The sequence below is a fragment of the Anomaloglossus baeobatrachus genome, chromosome 7 (assembly GCF_048569485.1).
Source record: "Anomaloglossus baeobatrachus isolate aAnoBae1 chromosome 7, aAnoBae1.hap1, whole genome shotgun sequence".
Taxonomy (NCBI): Eukaryota; Metazoa; Chordata; class Amphibia; order Anura; family Aromobatidae; genus Anomaloglossus; species Anomaloglossus baeobatrachus.
Window position 1 is genome coordinate 28,529,017 of NC_134359.1, and position 16,142 is coordinate 28,545,158.

Consider the following 16,142-nt stretch of genomic DNA (forward strand, 5'->3'; position numbering starts at 1 on the left):
GGTATTGCCAGCAGTCCCATAGACAAGGAATGGAGTGGAAGTCAAGCATGCTACACTCGAAACCAGTAGTGTGTATACATTTTCTAAAAGACCAAAAGCAAAAGACCTAGTGAAGATACTGGCGGAAGCTGGTAAAATTGTGTCATTATTATTTGGACCCAAGTCATACAGTTTAAGGACAATAGTACTAAATACTAATGAAATGTATGTAAACCCATTATAAAACCGCTCCAACCGCGATTGTTAGAGGCAGGTAATACACTACACCCAGCCGTCACTTGCCAAGTATGTATTGTAAGTATGGGGCAGGCTCAACGCCCTGAGTCTGCTCCACATACCCACTTTTTACTCTCGTGAAGGGGTTATTATGCATATGGCCACGTGCACACACTGCATTTATGGTGTGTCTTTCAGCCAGAAGATGCAGAAAATTTCAGCACCAAATACTCAGCGTGAGCACGTAGGCTTACAGTGCCAGACCGGTACACCATGTCAGTGCTAATTACAGCGTTCTCAGATCAGTGCCAACCACAGAAGCCATAAAGTATTTTCATTCTTCCCCTTACTTCCCATTCAGTCGCCGAAGCTGATACAGTTTCTGACAATGCTATACTAAAATATTTAATCTGCGCTGTAAAATTATGGTCTGCAACCCATGGTTCCTCAACTATTGCAGAACTACAACTCTCAGCATGCTTGATGATGTCATTTTGCCGCTGCTAATCAACAGGTGGGAGACAACTATTCTCAACTCTTCCAAACTTTTTGTTAAAAATGATGGTAAAAAGCAACAAAAAGTTGTTCAAATTAAAGGGCAGGGTCGTAATTAATTGGGGTCTGTAATAAGAGTGAGAAAATGACAAATATGAGACCTAAACAGTTTAATGACTGAAAGTGAAACAGTTTACACAGTGAGACAGATATAAACGGATTTGTGGTGGGAAACGTATCATGACGAAAAGTGAAACTGCATTCAGCGAAGCAGACAGAAAGGTAACTCCACCTAAACCACGAAAACGAGTCCTAATGAAGGTCGATGAGCGCGGCGCAATACACAATATAAAACCGGCGTCCCTTATCGGAGGAAAGAGTTAATTAACTCATTTTCTATGAATTTTCTTGCACAGATATAGCAGAGCTCACTTGCTTTACACTAATGAGTTTTCTGTGCTTACAAAAAACATACAACTTTGTTACTATGTTGCAAAAAGAAAGAATTTTGTATCGAATTTAGCTTGGTTCCATCTGCATCAGATTACATCAGTATGGGTAATGCAGTCTATATACACTTAAAGAGGATCAACCACCAGGATTTTCCTATATAACCTGAAGCCAGAGCTGTACTGGTGCTATCAGGCTGATTCTATACATACCTTTAGTTGTGCGATCGGATGTATAGTTTCTGAAATACAGGCAAGTAAAGGTTGTGCAGTGGACTGTTATTTGATTGATAGGTGCTACCAGCGTCGGACCGGCTACTGGAGGATTCTAGAGTAATACCAGGCCTGGCTGCGGTTACCTGCACTGAACTCCAGAGCTCTCCCCTGCAGCCTAGACTGAACTCGGGATTTGCAGGTCTGAGCTGCGAGCGCCGAGTGATTCATTCCCCGGCGATTGCGGTTCAGTTCATGACAGCTGCAGACAGGCCTGGCTGCAATCCGGAGCTCAGGTGACAGCTCTGGATTGCAGCCCGGCCTGTCTGCAGCTGTCATGAACTGAACCGGAATCGCCGAGGAATCAATCACTCGGCACTCGCGGTTCAGTCCAGGCTGTACTCCGGAGCTCAGGTGAGAGCTCTAGAGTTCAGTGCAGGTAACTGAATCATGGCCTGGCATTACTGGAGATTCCTCCGGTAGCCAGTCCGACGCTGAGTGCTACAGAATACCTAATAGGTTTTTGCTAGTTATTCCCGACCCTGTCTGCTGCCTGCCCTTCCTCCCCCTGAAATAACAGAGACAGGGGAAGGAAGGATAGGCCGAATATAGGGGCACAAATAACTAGCAAAAAGATATTCTGTAGCTACTATCAATCAAATAACAGTGCATTTCACAAACTGTACTTGCCTGTATTTCAAAAATTATACATCCGATCTCACAACTAAAGGTATGTATAGAATCAGCATGATAGCGCCAGTATAGCACTGGCTTTAGTTTATATAGTAAAATCCTGATGGTTGGTCCTCTTTAAAGGGTTATTCAAGGTATTTCATCAAAAGGCACTGCTGACATGGTGTGGAGTCCTTTGGATGCTGGGCAGTGGTGGTGCATGCTTCTTATTCTAATTAATGGGACTGACCTTGATCGAGATCTGTGAAGTGTCCGACTAACATGAAGTCAGTAGTGCCATTGTGAGAAGTGACAGATGCAGGATAACCCTTTAAGTGTTTTCTTATGAAAAGAGACAATTTGAGGAAGATGCAATCCATCAGATTACGCAGTATTGCAAGTTTGCCATTACATGAGGCATATGGGACAGAAGTTACCCCCTTCGGGATGTTCTATTTTTCCTTGTGTTGCAGAAGATTTCAGACTAAGTAACATTAGAGGACACTTTGTGGAGGAACTGACTCTCTTTGTAGACATTCAGCAGATCAGGTGTGGACCTACAGTGTCATGGGTGCATCTTCTGCAGCCGTACAGGAACCACAGAGGTAAGTGGGCCACGACCATCTCCAACGCCAGTCAAATTGTACACTATGAGGAGCAATTGGACTGAAAAAGGCACATATACTGTTCTGGCACAGGGATGTCTGCTGTGTGTGTCTGCCAATAGAGCAGAAGTAGATAATTTTCCAAGCAATGCCTTCATCTATGATAGAGAGAGCTGTGTCTACAGTGTTTGCAATACCTGACCCATAAAGGAGTCCTTATTATTTGTCAAGATTTGAGCCAAACCAGTCACAGGGGTCTCCTACACTGTCCCTCACGCTAGGGAAACCTAGGCTATCCTTGACCTCCGGATTGCCCCGAAGGTGGAGACACTAGAGTCCTTTGTCTTACTATTCTTCTGACCAGATCTAATCTAGTACCCCCACCAAGGAAGGAAGGGGCAGGAGTTTTATGCAAACACAGATTAAGACAGACAGGGGAGAGCCAAAACTCAGACACTGCAAGCTTACAGGGATAAACAGTAAGAGACTAAGGAGAAAAGCAAGAGCAGGAAGGCAGCAACAAAAAGACAACAAGGGTTAACACCACAACCGCTCACAGCAATAATGCACGACAGCCATCAGTAAGTTTGGATCACAACACCTCACCAGAACAATATAGGTAAGCTATAGCTGGCATTAATGGAATAGTCCAGCCAGCATATATAGGAGGAGAGTGAACGTGACTGGCTCCCCTACTGGATGTAACCAAAGAGACTAACAAGCAAACCAGCAGAGATTAACTCTTGCTAGCCTGCTTAATTCTGTGGGTTGACACCTGCATCTCCCTGCGCTGATCACAGACATCAGAGAAGTTAGCAGGCAGAACGCCAGAATCTGAAGTTTCCCCAGATCCTGACACCGGCATGATAGCTGGTGATGCCTGCAAAAATCTTCTCATAGCATCAGCGGTTTCAGAATTTTAGCTCACTAACAACATAAAATAGAATACTGGGGGATAGAGATGTCTTAGATGTACCTCTTAGGGGTTACAGATTCTGCTTTTTGAGGTGTTGCTGGAAAATGGAATTTAAATGAAAATCTACTCTTCTCCTGAAGCAAGAAAACTGCCCTTCGCGTGCCCTTACTGCAGTCATCCAACCTCTATATTATACGTTTTCATTGGTTCCTTGTAATAACTCACATATGTATTGCACAAGTTGTTTTTTTAAAAGTCATATTATTTATTTCAATTATTATATCTAATGTTTTTTATCCCAAGGAACCACCACAACCCCCACCAGAGAAGCCTCCAATTGTGCGAAATGCAGGTGCTGTACAGATGAGGATCAAAAGTGTCAATTTACAACATGAACGACTGAGCCAGAGCAAATCTATGGTCCTTTTTGATCCCGTAGAAGCCACAAAACCGGTAAGAGCAAATGTTGCTACTGATATAATATATTACGTGCAAGGTGCATCAAATAAGGTCACCATCAGTGATTTATTAGCTCTATACGGTCTTGGACTGAGGTCTTTGGTCTCACAAGAAAATAATCTGATATTAAGGGTTTGTCCTCCAGCTGTACGGACAATATTGACGTCTACTTTTAATGATTGCATATGTTGTATCATGATTAAGGTCTCCTCTTGGTCACCGTAGATCCTACAGGAGCTTAACTGTAATAGGTGCATGGGTTGCAGTCGCATCCAGACCTCGGAGACTGGGGGTGCAAAAAGTCTCTTTGGCCTATATGAAAAGACTATTACAATTAAAGGCCTGTGATTGTTAGGAACCCTGTTGGAGAACTTGCATTGAGACCACGAGCTTCAAGTGTCACCCCCGGTTCTGAAGTGCAAGCCCCATTGTGAAAGCTTGGACTCAGCAGAGGATCTAATTTGTAGACCTTACATTGTTAGGAGGAGATGAGTCTTCTAAAGAAGACTAGAGATGAGCGATCCAAGGGAAGTTCAGTTAGATGGGTTAGATAAAGTTTGGTTTGGGACCTGGACTTGACCTGAATCCCAATGGAAGCCACTAATTGGGCAGTTCGGGCCTCCACCCACATGCAGCCAGCCATAAACAGATCACTTCCGAGGGCAGGTGGGCAAGGTTTTTCCATTTATTTGGGGGGTGCACACTACATCCAATCATACTATTGTTATCCCCAGTGTGAGCCATTCAAACTCTGCCAGCGGCTCACACCGGTCTGTGCACTGAGCGGACCCGAGCACAGCAATGCTCGATACAGTGGTCAGCATACATGAAGCACCCGAACTCGGATGATGATTTTTTTTAAAGTCCGAACACCGACCTTTACAGTTTGGGTTCACTCATCTCTAATAGCAACATCTTTATTAGAACTGGTTTTGAGCACAATGTGAAATCTATAATTGTGCCCCAATCTACTCTACATCATTTATAATATTGGCCTCTTTGTATGGAGTCCCCTCAGACTACAGAGCCATGATATGAGCACAACCTCTCCATATTTTCTATGTATGTCCCTGATGGACATGTATCAGATCTCTTCCCTTCCATAATCCCAGTTATCCATTTAGCACAATCACGTATGGGGAGGTAAGCCTCATCACAACTTATACATATTTGACTGTTTGCCTGGTTGACACCCCTTATATTGTAATATATATTATCCCTGGAGGCCTGTATTGTAGTAAACCTAAGGATGAGATGATATAAGGTGGCTGGTTACAGGATGTGGCTGAAGCCACGTGGAGTGTCAGGGAGTCCTGAGTAACTCAGCCGAAGCCCAGGATTCAAAGTCACAAAACATGTCATTCTTTCCATTGACTTATCGAAATCAGATCCTGCTTTTCATTATGACCTGCATCTAAACGAAATATATGGGTAACATATTGTTTTATCCAGGGTAGTCAACCCTACTAGTTGCATTATATATGTTTCAATGCCATGTATTATTGCATCATATTTTATTGTGGGTGGACTTTGTATATATTTTCACATATATTAGCTCATATACGTGACTGGTTTTCAGGTCTTTGAGGTGTAATCTTTCCTCACAGCCTAATATACTCTCCAATTATACTTCTGTATGACTACCAAATTGCTGTATAGGAATGGTTTTCCACTTGTAGTTCCACTTGAAGCACATTTACGTTGGCAGAACCTCCAAAGTTCTGCATGTCTCTGTGCATAAGGACTTAAAGGGGTTTAAGTTAATTTTAAAGTTTGAATCAATAGATTTTGGAATAATAATAATTTCCACAATTGAAAGTGTTTACAAAAAATGTTCCTGTGCTGAGAAAATCTTATATATGTGTCCCTGCTGTGTACTGTGTAATGGCCGTGTCTGACTGTACAGGAACATGGTCTGATCATATCACAGCCCCTAAGCAGAGGAGGACCCAAAACAGTATGAAGACATGACAGTACTGGATTCTAGATGATTCTTTCTGTGAGGTAAATCATTTCCCTTCCTGTTTTTAAAAAAATGTTTTCTCTCACAGAAAAAAATTGTGTATGATCCCGTCATGCTGTGCTATCTGTATACTCTTTTGCATCCTCCCCTGTCTAGGAGCTGTGGTATGATCAGACCAAGTCCCTCCTGGGCAGTGGAGGACGCAAAAGAGTGTAAAGACATTGTATACTATCTTTTGTGCCCTCCCCTGCCCAGGAAATGTGGTATGATGAGACCATGTCCCTGTACAGTCAGACACGACCATTACACAGCACATAGCAGGGACACATACAGTATATAAGATTATCTCAGCACAGGAGATGTGGTATGATCAGACCATGTCCCTGTACAGTCAGACACGGCCATTACACAGCAGGGACACATACAGTATATAAGATTATCTCAGCACAGGAGAATTGTATGATCAGACCATGTCCCTGTACAGTCAGACACGACCATTACACAGCACACAGCAGGGACACATACAGTATATAAGATTATCTCAGCACAGGAGATGTGGTATGATCAGACCATGTCCCTGTACAGTCAGACACGGCCATTACACAGCAGGGACACATACAGTATATAAGATTATCTCAGCACAGGAGAATTGTATGATCAGACCATGTCCCTGTACAGTCAGACACGACCATTACACAGCACACAGCAGGGACACATACAGTATATAAGATTATCTCAGCACAGGAGGTGTGGTATGATCAGACCATATCCCTGTACAGTCAGACACGGCCATTACACAGTACATATAGCAGGCACACATATATAAGATTATCTCAGCACAGGAGATGTGGTATGATCAGACCATGTCCCTGAACAGTCAGACACAGCCATTACACAGCACACAGCAGAGACACATACAGTATATAAGATTATCTCAGCACAGCAGATGTGTATGATCAGATCATGTCCCTGTACAGTCAGACACGGCTATTACACACAAGAGATGTGGTATTATCAGACCATATCCCTGTACAGTCAGACACAGCCATTACACAGTACACAGCAGGGACACATATATAAGATTATCTCAGCACAGGAGATGTGGTATGATGAGACCATATCCCTGTACGGTCAGACACGGTCATTACACAGTACACAGCAGGGGCACATATATAAGATTATCTCAGCACAGGAGATGGGGTATGATCAGACAATGCCCCTGTATGGTCAGACACTGATTTTAGACAGCATATAGCGGGTACACATAGAGAACAATATATGTGTAGAGTTTCAGTTTTGGCTTGGACCGTGAAAAAGTTGGCTTTCACCGCTGAAACGCATTGTCCTTGATGCATTTGTCCTGCATTCACATACATAAAGTCCTCAGCTCTGTCATATTTTCATTTTTTTCTACGAATAAATTTACAAGTTTTATGCCACCTGGATTTCCCGATTCTTTGCTGATCTCTTCTATTTTCTGCATAGCAGGTACACATATATAAGATAACCTCAGCACAGGAGATGTGGTATGATCAGACCATGTCCCTGTACGGTCAGACACAGCCATTACACAGTACACAACAGGCACACATATATAAGATAATCTCAGCACAGGAACATTTTTTTTAATCACATCCAATTATGGAATGTATTACATAGTAGATAACTTTTTGAAACACAAGAATGAAAAAAGCCTGAATATAGAAAAAAAAAGTTCAAAAACTCCACTCTTTGCTTCGCGTCGTCTCACCATCGATTAAGTTACTTTTTAATTGGCTGCGCCGATTTCAAGCTCGCCATTGTTAATTCCCATTTAGTAAGTAGACGGAGATCTTTTATTGACAGCGTTAGTTTGACCAGGACAAATACCTTTAAAAAAAAATAAAAAAAGTTGAAAAGTTAAGTATATTTAATGAAGCCAAACATATTTTATTGCCTGTGTTTAACAAAAGGCACCCGGCTGCCGTTGTTTTTTGATAAGCATGAAAACATCACAGCGTGAGGCTGCAAAAAGGAATTATGTCGAGAAATTACAAGTGATCCATTTCGCAATGAATTATCCACCTCAATAGCCTGCAGAACTCAGCTACCAATTAACACCTACTTTATTACATGTTGGGATATACTTAATAACTTTCATGTGTTTCTGCACTATTACCTTGACGGATGCCTCTTGTACAATTAGGCATAATTGGCATATCAATATGCAAAAGTTAAAAAGATTAACCCTCTTAAAACTAATGAGCATTTCTGTATCCAGCTGCTAAATGAGACAAAATTAGCATTTTTCACTTTTGGATAGGATTTTATCATGCAGTTTTTCATTGTTGACATTACCTTGTTATATAAGTTCAGGTTTCGGGGTTTTTTTGGCCAAAAAAAATATTCAGGATAATTAGCGGTAAATGAGTTTTTGGAAAAAAAAAAAAAGTTACTGGCGGCTAAAGGAGTAGGGAGGGCAAAAAGGTTGTGTGCGTCCCCCGTGATACCTGCGACATTACGGGAGATGGGGCTGACGTGGAGGCCTGCCAGTTGCATTGGAAAAGCCGAACGGAGAAGAAGCTTGACATGTTATTGCTGTATCGGATGGCAGATGTAATGCATATACTGTTTAATTATTTTTGGCAAATGCACAATGTATTTTTTCTATACAAATAGTCTGAGGTGGATTGCAGCAACAAGCATTAATATGGAACCACGCTGATTCCTAGCATAGATGGAGGATTGATGGGCGGCTGCTCCGGTTTTAGGAGAACCCCCCGGTGCTGGCAGAGCTGTCACAGCGATTACTGAGAGCAGGACTAGGACAGTTGATGGCCTCGACAGTATGGCATAAATGTCATATAGTAATTCTAAATGAGTATTAGGATTGCCGTCATAATTATTTATAAGAGCCATTTTCTGCATTGCGGCATGGAGGAGATACATCACTAAACAGGCTCCATCCCTGCAAAACACATTTAGAGACATTTACAACACATCTTCTCTTTTCTGTCCTTTTTCTTTTTTCTTGGTGAATTATCCACTATAAAATCATTCTCAGAATTTTTCGGAGAAATTTAGTTAAGGGTAAATGCACACATTCAGTATTTGCAGCAGATTTTTATGGAGTGTTGGCAAAAAAAAACTCTGTAAGGACCCCTTCATACACCTGTTTTGCACGGACCGTGTTGAAGGTGCGTATGGCCTTCCACGTGCCGTGATTTTGGCTCACATGTGTTCTCATGGATAGCACACGGAAAGCAAGAACTTTTTACTCACCTGTCTCCGTCACTGCTGCTTCCGGTCCGTGGTGCAGTGAATATTCATGAGCATAATGAGCGGGCCCGGAAGCAAGAGACAGCAGCACTGGAGACAGGTGAGTATAGGAAATGATTTTATTTCAAAGACACGTGTTTTCTCTGGTACGTATCACACAGATCAAATTAGTGTGTGGTCTGTGTGACTGTGTTCTGCTAGAGAACAATGAACATGTCTCCGTGTGCAGAACAAACATGTGCGCTACACAGACACACGGTCCGTGAGAAAACACAGATTTGTGCGCAGACCCATTGATTTTAATGGGTCTGCTTATATCCATGTCTCCGGTACGTATGAAAGTGGCTGTCATATGTACCTGAATCACGGACGTTTGAAGGGGGCCTAAAGGGGGCTTTACACGCAGCGATAGCGCTAGCAATATCGCTGGTGAAAGCACCCGCCCCCGTCGTTTGTGCGTCACGGGCAAATCGCTGCCCGTGGCACACAAAATCGTTAGGAGCCGTCACACGGACATATCTGCCTAGAGACGTCCCTGTGGCCGGCGAATCGCCTCCTTTCTAAGGGAGTGGTTCGTGCGGCGTCACTAAGCGGCCACCCAATAGAAGCGAAGGAGCGGAGATGAGCGGCCGTAACATCCCGCCCACCTCTTTCGTTCCTCATTGCCGGCGGCCGTAGGTACGCTGTGGTTCGTCGTTCCTGAGGTGTCACACGTAGCGATGTGTGCTGCCTCGGGAACGACGAACAACCTCCGTCATGGAACAATCAACGATCTTTTGAAAATGAACGACGTGTCAACGATCAACGATAAGGTGAGTATGTTTGATCGTTAATGGCCGTTCATTGGTGTCACACGCAACGACGTCGCTAACAATGCCGGATGTGCGTCACGGAATCCGTGACCCTGGCAATATATCATTAGATACGTCGTTGAGTGTAACGGGGCCTTAAGGCCCATCTGTCTCCAGTACATGTGACATTCGTTTTCACATGTCCCGGAGACACGGAAACACATAGACCCATTAAAATCAATGGGCTTGCACACACGTCCATGTTTTGACACTGACCGTGTGTCCGTGTGTTGCATACACGCGTCCATGTGCTCCACACGGCGACATGTCCGTTTTCTGAAGGCAGCACAGATATCACACGGACCGCACACTGATGTGATCAGTGTGGCATGTACCGGCAGAAACACATGTCACTGAGAAATAGATTTATTTTTATACTTACCTGTCTTTAGTGCTGCTGTCACAATTGCTTCCGGGCCCACTCATTATGCTCATAAATATTCACTGTACTGACTGTGGACCAAGAAAAAAGTGTGAGAGCAGCAGGTAAGCATATAAGTGTGTGCTACCCAGATGTCACACGGATAGCACACGAACAGCACAGGGAGCACACACATGGATGGGCATGTGCGCCTACACCATGGACCGGGCAAAACGTTCTTTTTTTGCACAGGCTTGTAAAATACAGCTTTGACGTGCAATTTTTATTTCATTTAAATGGGTGAAAAATGCCGAAAGAATTGATATGCTTCAAATCTGCAAGGGAAAAATAAGCAGCGTGTGCACAAGATTTCAGATTCCACAGGTGCGTCCGCAGATTTCCTGTAGCAGCTCCCCGGGATCCGCAGCTATACATTGCTGCGGGATTCTAGTGAAATAACTACGGAAAACCTGTGGACATTCATGCGACTTACCTGCGGAAGTCCCGGCCTCTATCTCCATAGTGGAGGAGCGGGATTTCCACAGGTAAATCCGCAAGAATAATTGACATGCAGTTACGTGCGGCTGCGGGACATCCACAGCATATTCTGCAGCCGCACGTATCTGCAGCATGGACACAGAAACTCCCCATGTTCCATAGGATAACATGTGGCATGTCTGTACTTGCTGAAACCTGCGGATTTATCTAAAAAATCCAAATAAATCCGCAAGTTTTCCGCGGCAAAATCCGCAGGTGCGAGCTCCCGTGGGCACATAGCCTAAGGGAGACATATAATAATTATGGTGCTCTAATCGCCCATCACTCTGCACTGATGGTGAAAGGCAGAGTTGTTAGATTTATAGGTGTTTTACCCTCCTGCAGAGGAGAAGTGCGCAAAAGCCATAGGACATTATGTGACTCAGTTGGCAATGATTCCTCCTTGATCTGTTTTTCAGCTTATTGACTAAGCAATCAGTGTTGTATAGCAATGGTGACTGAACATGCTCAGTGCTTACAAGTTCTTTCCAATAGAGTTTGTAATAACCACATTAATGAAGCTGTCCGGGATCGCTGGATCATACTATTGGCTACTGATCCTGACCAGCTTCAGTGCTATTGAGTAGGGATGAGCAAACCCGAACAGTAAAGTTCGGGGTTTGAATCAGTCACCAGATGTGCAGGGCTCAAACCCGAACACAGACTTTTAAAATAAAGTCTGTGTTAATTAAGTTAAGCATTTCATCATGGGGAAGTTGCCTGTATGCTGCTGTGAACAATAAAAAAGACTGTTTCATTCAGCAGTATCAGTGAGGGCTAACACCTTTGCTAGTGAAGTGCTTCCATCTGCATTTCAAAAACAAAGGGTTTAGGTAATCCAATTAATGACCTGGAGAGCTGAAAAGCACCAACATTTGCATAACAAAACAGTGGCAGAGCTGTACAGGTCATCTGGCATTTGTCAGATGGGCTGGTACCTACCCTGTGCAGCTATGACACTTGGTATCTCCCAATATCTTCAGCAGCACAGGGTGGAGAATGGAGGGGGTGTGCTAAGTACTCTGTCAAAAGCTACTGCAATGAACGATGGAACTTGTAGTAACAGACCACAGTAAGCCTGGAGAGGAGAAGTGATCAATGTAAACATCATAGCTGCAGCTGGCAGACACCAAGTGATGCTATCTGTATGATCAAAGGTTTATATTAATATAAATAGAGTATGGATGCATTTGGTGGCACATAATGGCATGATTAATAACAAATAAAATGAGTTAGGGTAGTAGATAACCTTTTTAAAGATAAAATAAGATTAAAAAAAAGAGTGAAAATATTAGACTTTGTCCAATATCACATGTCCATGAGTGGCAAAAGTACTTGAACCTTTAGGATTAGCAGATAATTTAAAGCTGAAATTAGAGTTTAGTGTTTTCAATCAATGGGATAACAATCAGGTGTGAGTAGGCAACCAGTTTTATTTAAAGAACAGGGATCTACCAAAGCATACTATTTACAACATATCTTTGTGGAAATGCATCATGGCATGAAAAAAGGTGATTTCAGATGACTTCGAATGAACAGTTGTTGAGTCTTCTCAAGCTGAAAAAGGTGAAAAAAAAATAAAAAAAATTTGGACTTCACCAATCAGATTTTTTACAAATGGAGGAAATTCAAGACCATTATCACCTTCCCCAGGAATGGTCAACCAAGAGTGATCACTGTGAAGAGAAATCCCGGTTCAATGTCTGTCATGAGTTAATGTCCTTAATTTGGCCAGACATGGGTCCCTTTTTTGTGGTAATTCGTGTTTATTAAGTCATTGTTTTCCACCGGACTCATCGAAGCCTTCCATTGTCTGAGGTTGTGTATTGCTAATTTAATGTAGATTAAATCAGCCTCTCTGTCTACCTCACTGAGAAGAGAATTATACAGGAGAATGAACTCTACAGATTGGAATGCCACTTAATAAAAAGCACAGCCTTATTCCAGCAATCCAGCTGGGATGAGTGCCCAGGAGATATTAAAAGGGACTGCTTGAGTCACCAGGGTGTTCTTTTTGCTACATGACTTCTATCTAGGGATTTTGGTCCTTTACCCAGCCTAGGCACTTCAGCACCGGTTATGGGATCAGAAACTGGATTATATTGTGCAGGAACACTGCTGAGGATTCTGCGATGTGGCTGGAAGAAACCCAGGTTGGGACAATTCAGTTACCTGGCTACGGACTTTGCTGTGCTCATGAAACTTCCTAGGCTCGTTAATATCCTGTTCTCGATGGGTGCCTGCCAAAAGTAGGGTGCTGCTGGTTTGGGGTGTGTGGCCCTGGAAGCTTCAAAGGCATGAATATTCTAATCCCTGGTGAGCCAGCGGAATTGTGAGACTCTATTGCCTGTTGCATCGTGTGATTTGCATGGTTTTGTGTTATATACCTTTGACTGTAGGGTATCCAATAAAGTCGAATCATTGTGGTTCACGCACCCTGTGTTGCCTGAGTAGTGTTTTGCTCCTAAGGCGCTCCAGCGTTCAGTTGGGATGAGCCCTGGTCAATGCGGTCTTTCTAAAAGGTAGCAGGGCCAGCGGATGAGAGCACCCACTGACCCCTGTGTCTCTACAATCACTCCAAGTGTAGAGTATCTAATATTCCACAAGGTCTCAAAGAAACCAAAGGTAACATTTAAGCAACTAAAGGCCTTTCTCATATTGGCTAAAGATGGTGATACAAATAATCCAACAGAATGCAGAGAAAAATATTGCCTTGAATCCCTGGTCCTCTGCATGTTCACCTCCTCCTAAGGATTTCTTCGTAGCTGGTACACCTTGGTGATTTATGGCTGCTTCTGCAATTTCGATTCTTGTATTTGTTTTGGACTTCTTGGTGTGAGTGGCTTATTTGAATTATGAACCAATGTTTCACCCCACACCAGATATCCCAGTACTATCTTTCTTTCTCTGCTGGCTTCTCCTTGACATCTTTTGACATGTGTTTGCTTCTAGATGCCTATTCTATTTATGTCGAGCACATGACAGGTTTATATGCAGGATACTTTAAGCCATTGTTTCTGGGTATCACCCAAAGTCTTTTTCCTGATTCCTTATTTTCTGCTGTGTCTTGTGATTTTCACTCCACTAGTGAGCAGCAGGAGACGTCGTTGTCAGTTGGAATTGATGCTGAAGGCCACTTGACAAGTTATTGAGACACTGACGTTCTTTTCGGGTGGGGGGGTATACCCACCATTGACGTTAGCTTTTGTTTTGAGATGAGGAATCGCCATTGCACGCTTCTTCTTAAATGCCCGACTTTCATGATAAAATATCACTGTAGTGTGAACTTTTTATGTTTTACATAACTTTAATCTGAAATCCAAATATTCATAACTTTTTGTAAATGGTGCGTAAAAAAGCATGGAAAGTGCTTCCTGCGGTGGAGTATTGTTGTCAGAGTAATAGAAATACAGCGATGCATTGCAGTCACCTGTGTTGGTTTTTCTAGATGTACGATACTCCTTGGTGTACGGTATTTAGTGATATAGGAAGGTTCTCCATCTCAGTCATGTTCTTCACAGATAAACGTTTTGCCAAATCTGTAGTTGCTAGTGAACGATGATCATCTGTCACACTAGATACGGGGAAGTACCAAGCTAGTGGCAAAAGGGAAGGGAAGAGGACCCCTGTGTCTAGGGAAGGGGCAGATGGTGACCCTTGATGAAACCTATAACTGGTCCCTGGGGTCCCTCACCACCCTAGATAGGAGCCGGATACTTGACCCTAGGTATCACTAGTGGTGGACCCTAAATAGGGAATGGGTGGTATGAGCTATTTGTCAACCCCACTAAATGCTAAAGAGACAAGGAGAACACACGAGGAGGGGGGGGGAGCATGAACTACTTATCCATAGATGACACTGGCAGGAGTTCAGCAAAGCTTAAGCAATGATACTGCAGATGAGTGCAAGCCACCTGCTTGCAACCAGCGCTAGAACAAACTGAATAATATCACCAGCACCAGCCCAGGGAAATAAGGCATATTTAAGGACCAAGGGAATGCTGATGATCAGCAGCTGGGTGGAAGGCGAGATCCTGTGGGTTCAAAAAGGGAGAGATGAAAATCCAGCAGGAAAGCTACCTATTACAATGAATACTAACAGCAGGAATAATAGAAAATTAGGGAGCATTTTGCACACCCAGACACTGTGACCTTCTATTACCAGAAATCACATGACTGTATCACCTGTCTGGCAGGCTAGCAAGAGTTAATCTCTGCTAGTCTGCTTGTTAGCCTCCTTTGATCACATGTGCTGGGGAAGCCAATCACACCTGCTTCACTCCTATTTATGCTGAATGAAATCTTCTACTCACACCAGCTATAGTTTTGTCTGTGCTGATCTGTGAACTTTGGTGTCCCAGACTTTCTGGTGAAAGTTGTGCTCATTGCTTGGTGCGGTTGTGGATTTGACTCCTGTTTTGCACTTCCTTCCTGCTCTTGTTTTTCCTCCTAAATTTCTTATTGTCTTTACCTTTGTGTGTGTGTGTGTGCTGAGTGACAGAGTTTTGGTTTCCCCTGTCTGCCTATTTCTATAGTTTTCTTCACACTCCTGTCCCGTCCCACCCTGGGAGAAGGGGAGGGGGGACAGAATAAAATCAGAGCTGGTCAGAAGCAGGGCCAGGAAGGAAACCTAGGCCTCTCCACCATTAGAAGTATCCCTGAGGTTAAGGATAGCATATGGCCTCATAGTTTGGGGGTCAGCTTAGCAGCCTCAGTTCCCCGCTATCCTGTAGTCATTGAGACAGGTGCAGACTCCATGAGTGGTAACTTGTTTTAACCAGAAAACCCCTTTAACAAGAAGCAGGGTATTACAGGATCCAACTATAGGGTTTGTTTTTAGTCAGTAGACTCAAAGGTTGGTGTTAGGCTTCCATCAGGGGGTGCAGAAGCTTAATGGAGATTGAATTCCAAAAAGCAGTTAGACAAAAGCCCACTAGGGGGACACGCACCAGTGAAAGGGAAGTCAGCAAGCCTAAGTCTAAACCAGGAAGTCACGTCTGAACAGGGGAGTTAGCAAGCCGTAAACTGGTGTAAGCACGAGGGTCAAGAGCCAAGAGATCACGTCAAAAGCCAAAAAGGGGAAGGAGAGCTGTGGTCAGGAAATGTTACCGAGGTCAAAGGCCGGGAGTGCAAGTAAGTACAAAGGA

At 43.4% G+C, this 16,142-nt stretch overlaps 1 protein-coding gene across 1 annotated transcript in view; it reads left to right on the forward strand.

Annotated features, from left to right (window-relative positions):
• ARHGAP15 (Rho GTPase activating protein 15) overlaps nucleotides 1–16,142 on the forward strand; it is an 892,712-nt gene that overhangs the window by 15,794 nt on the left and 860,776 nt on the right. Inside the window, exon 2 of the mRNA XM_075318806.1 lies at nucleotides 3,870–4,019. Coding sequence (XP_075174921.1) covers nucleotides 3,930–4,019 — 90 coding nt within the window. The 5' untranslated portion in view covers nucleotides 3,870–3,929. The remainder of the gene's footprint in view (nucleotides 1–3,869; nucleotides 4,020–16,142) is intronic.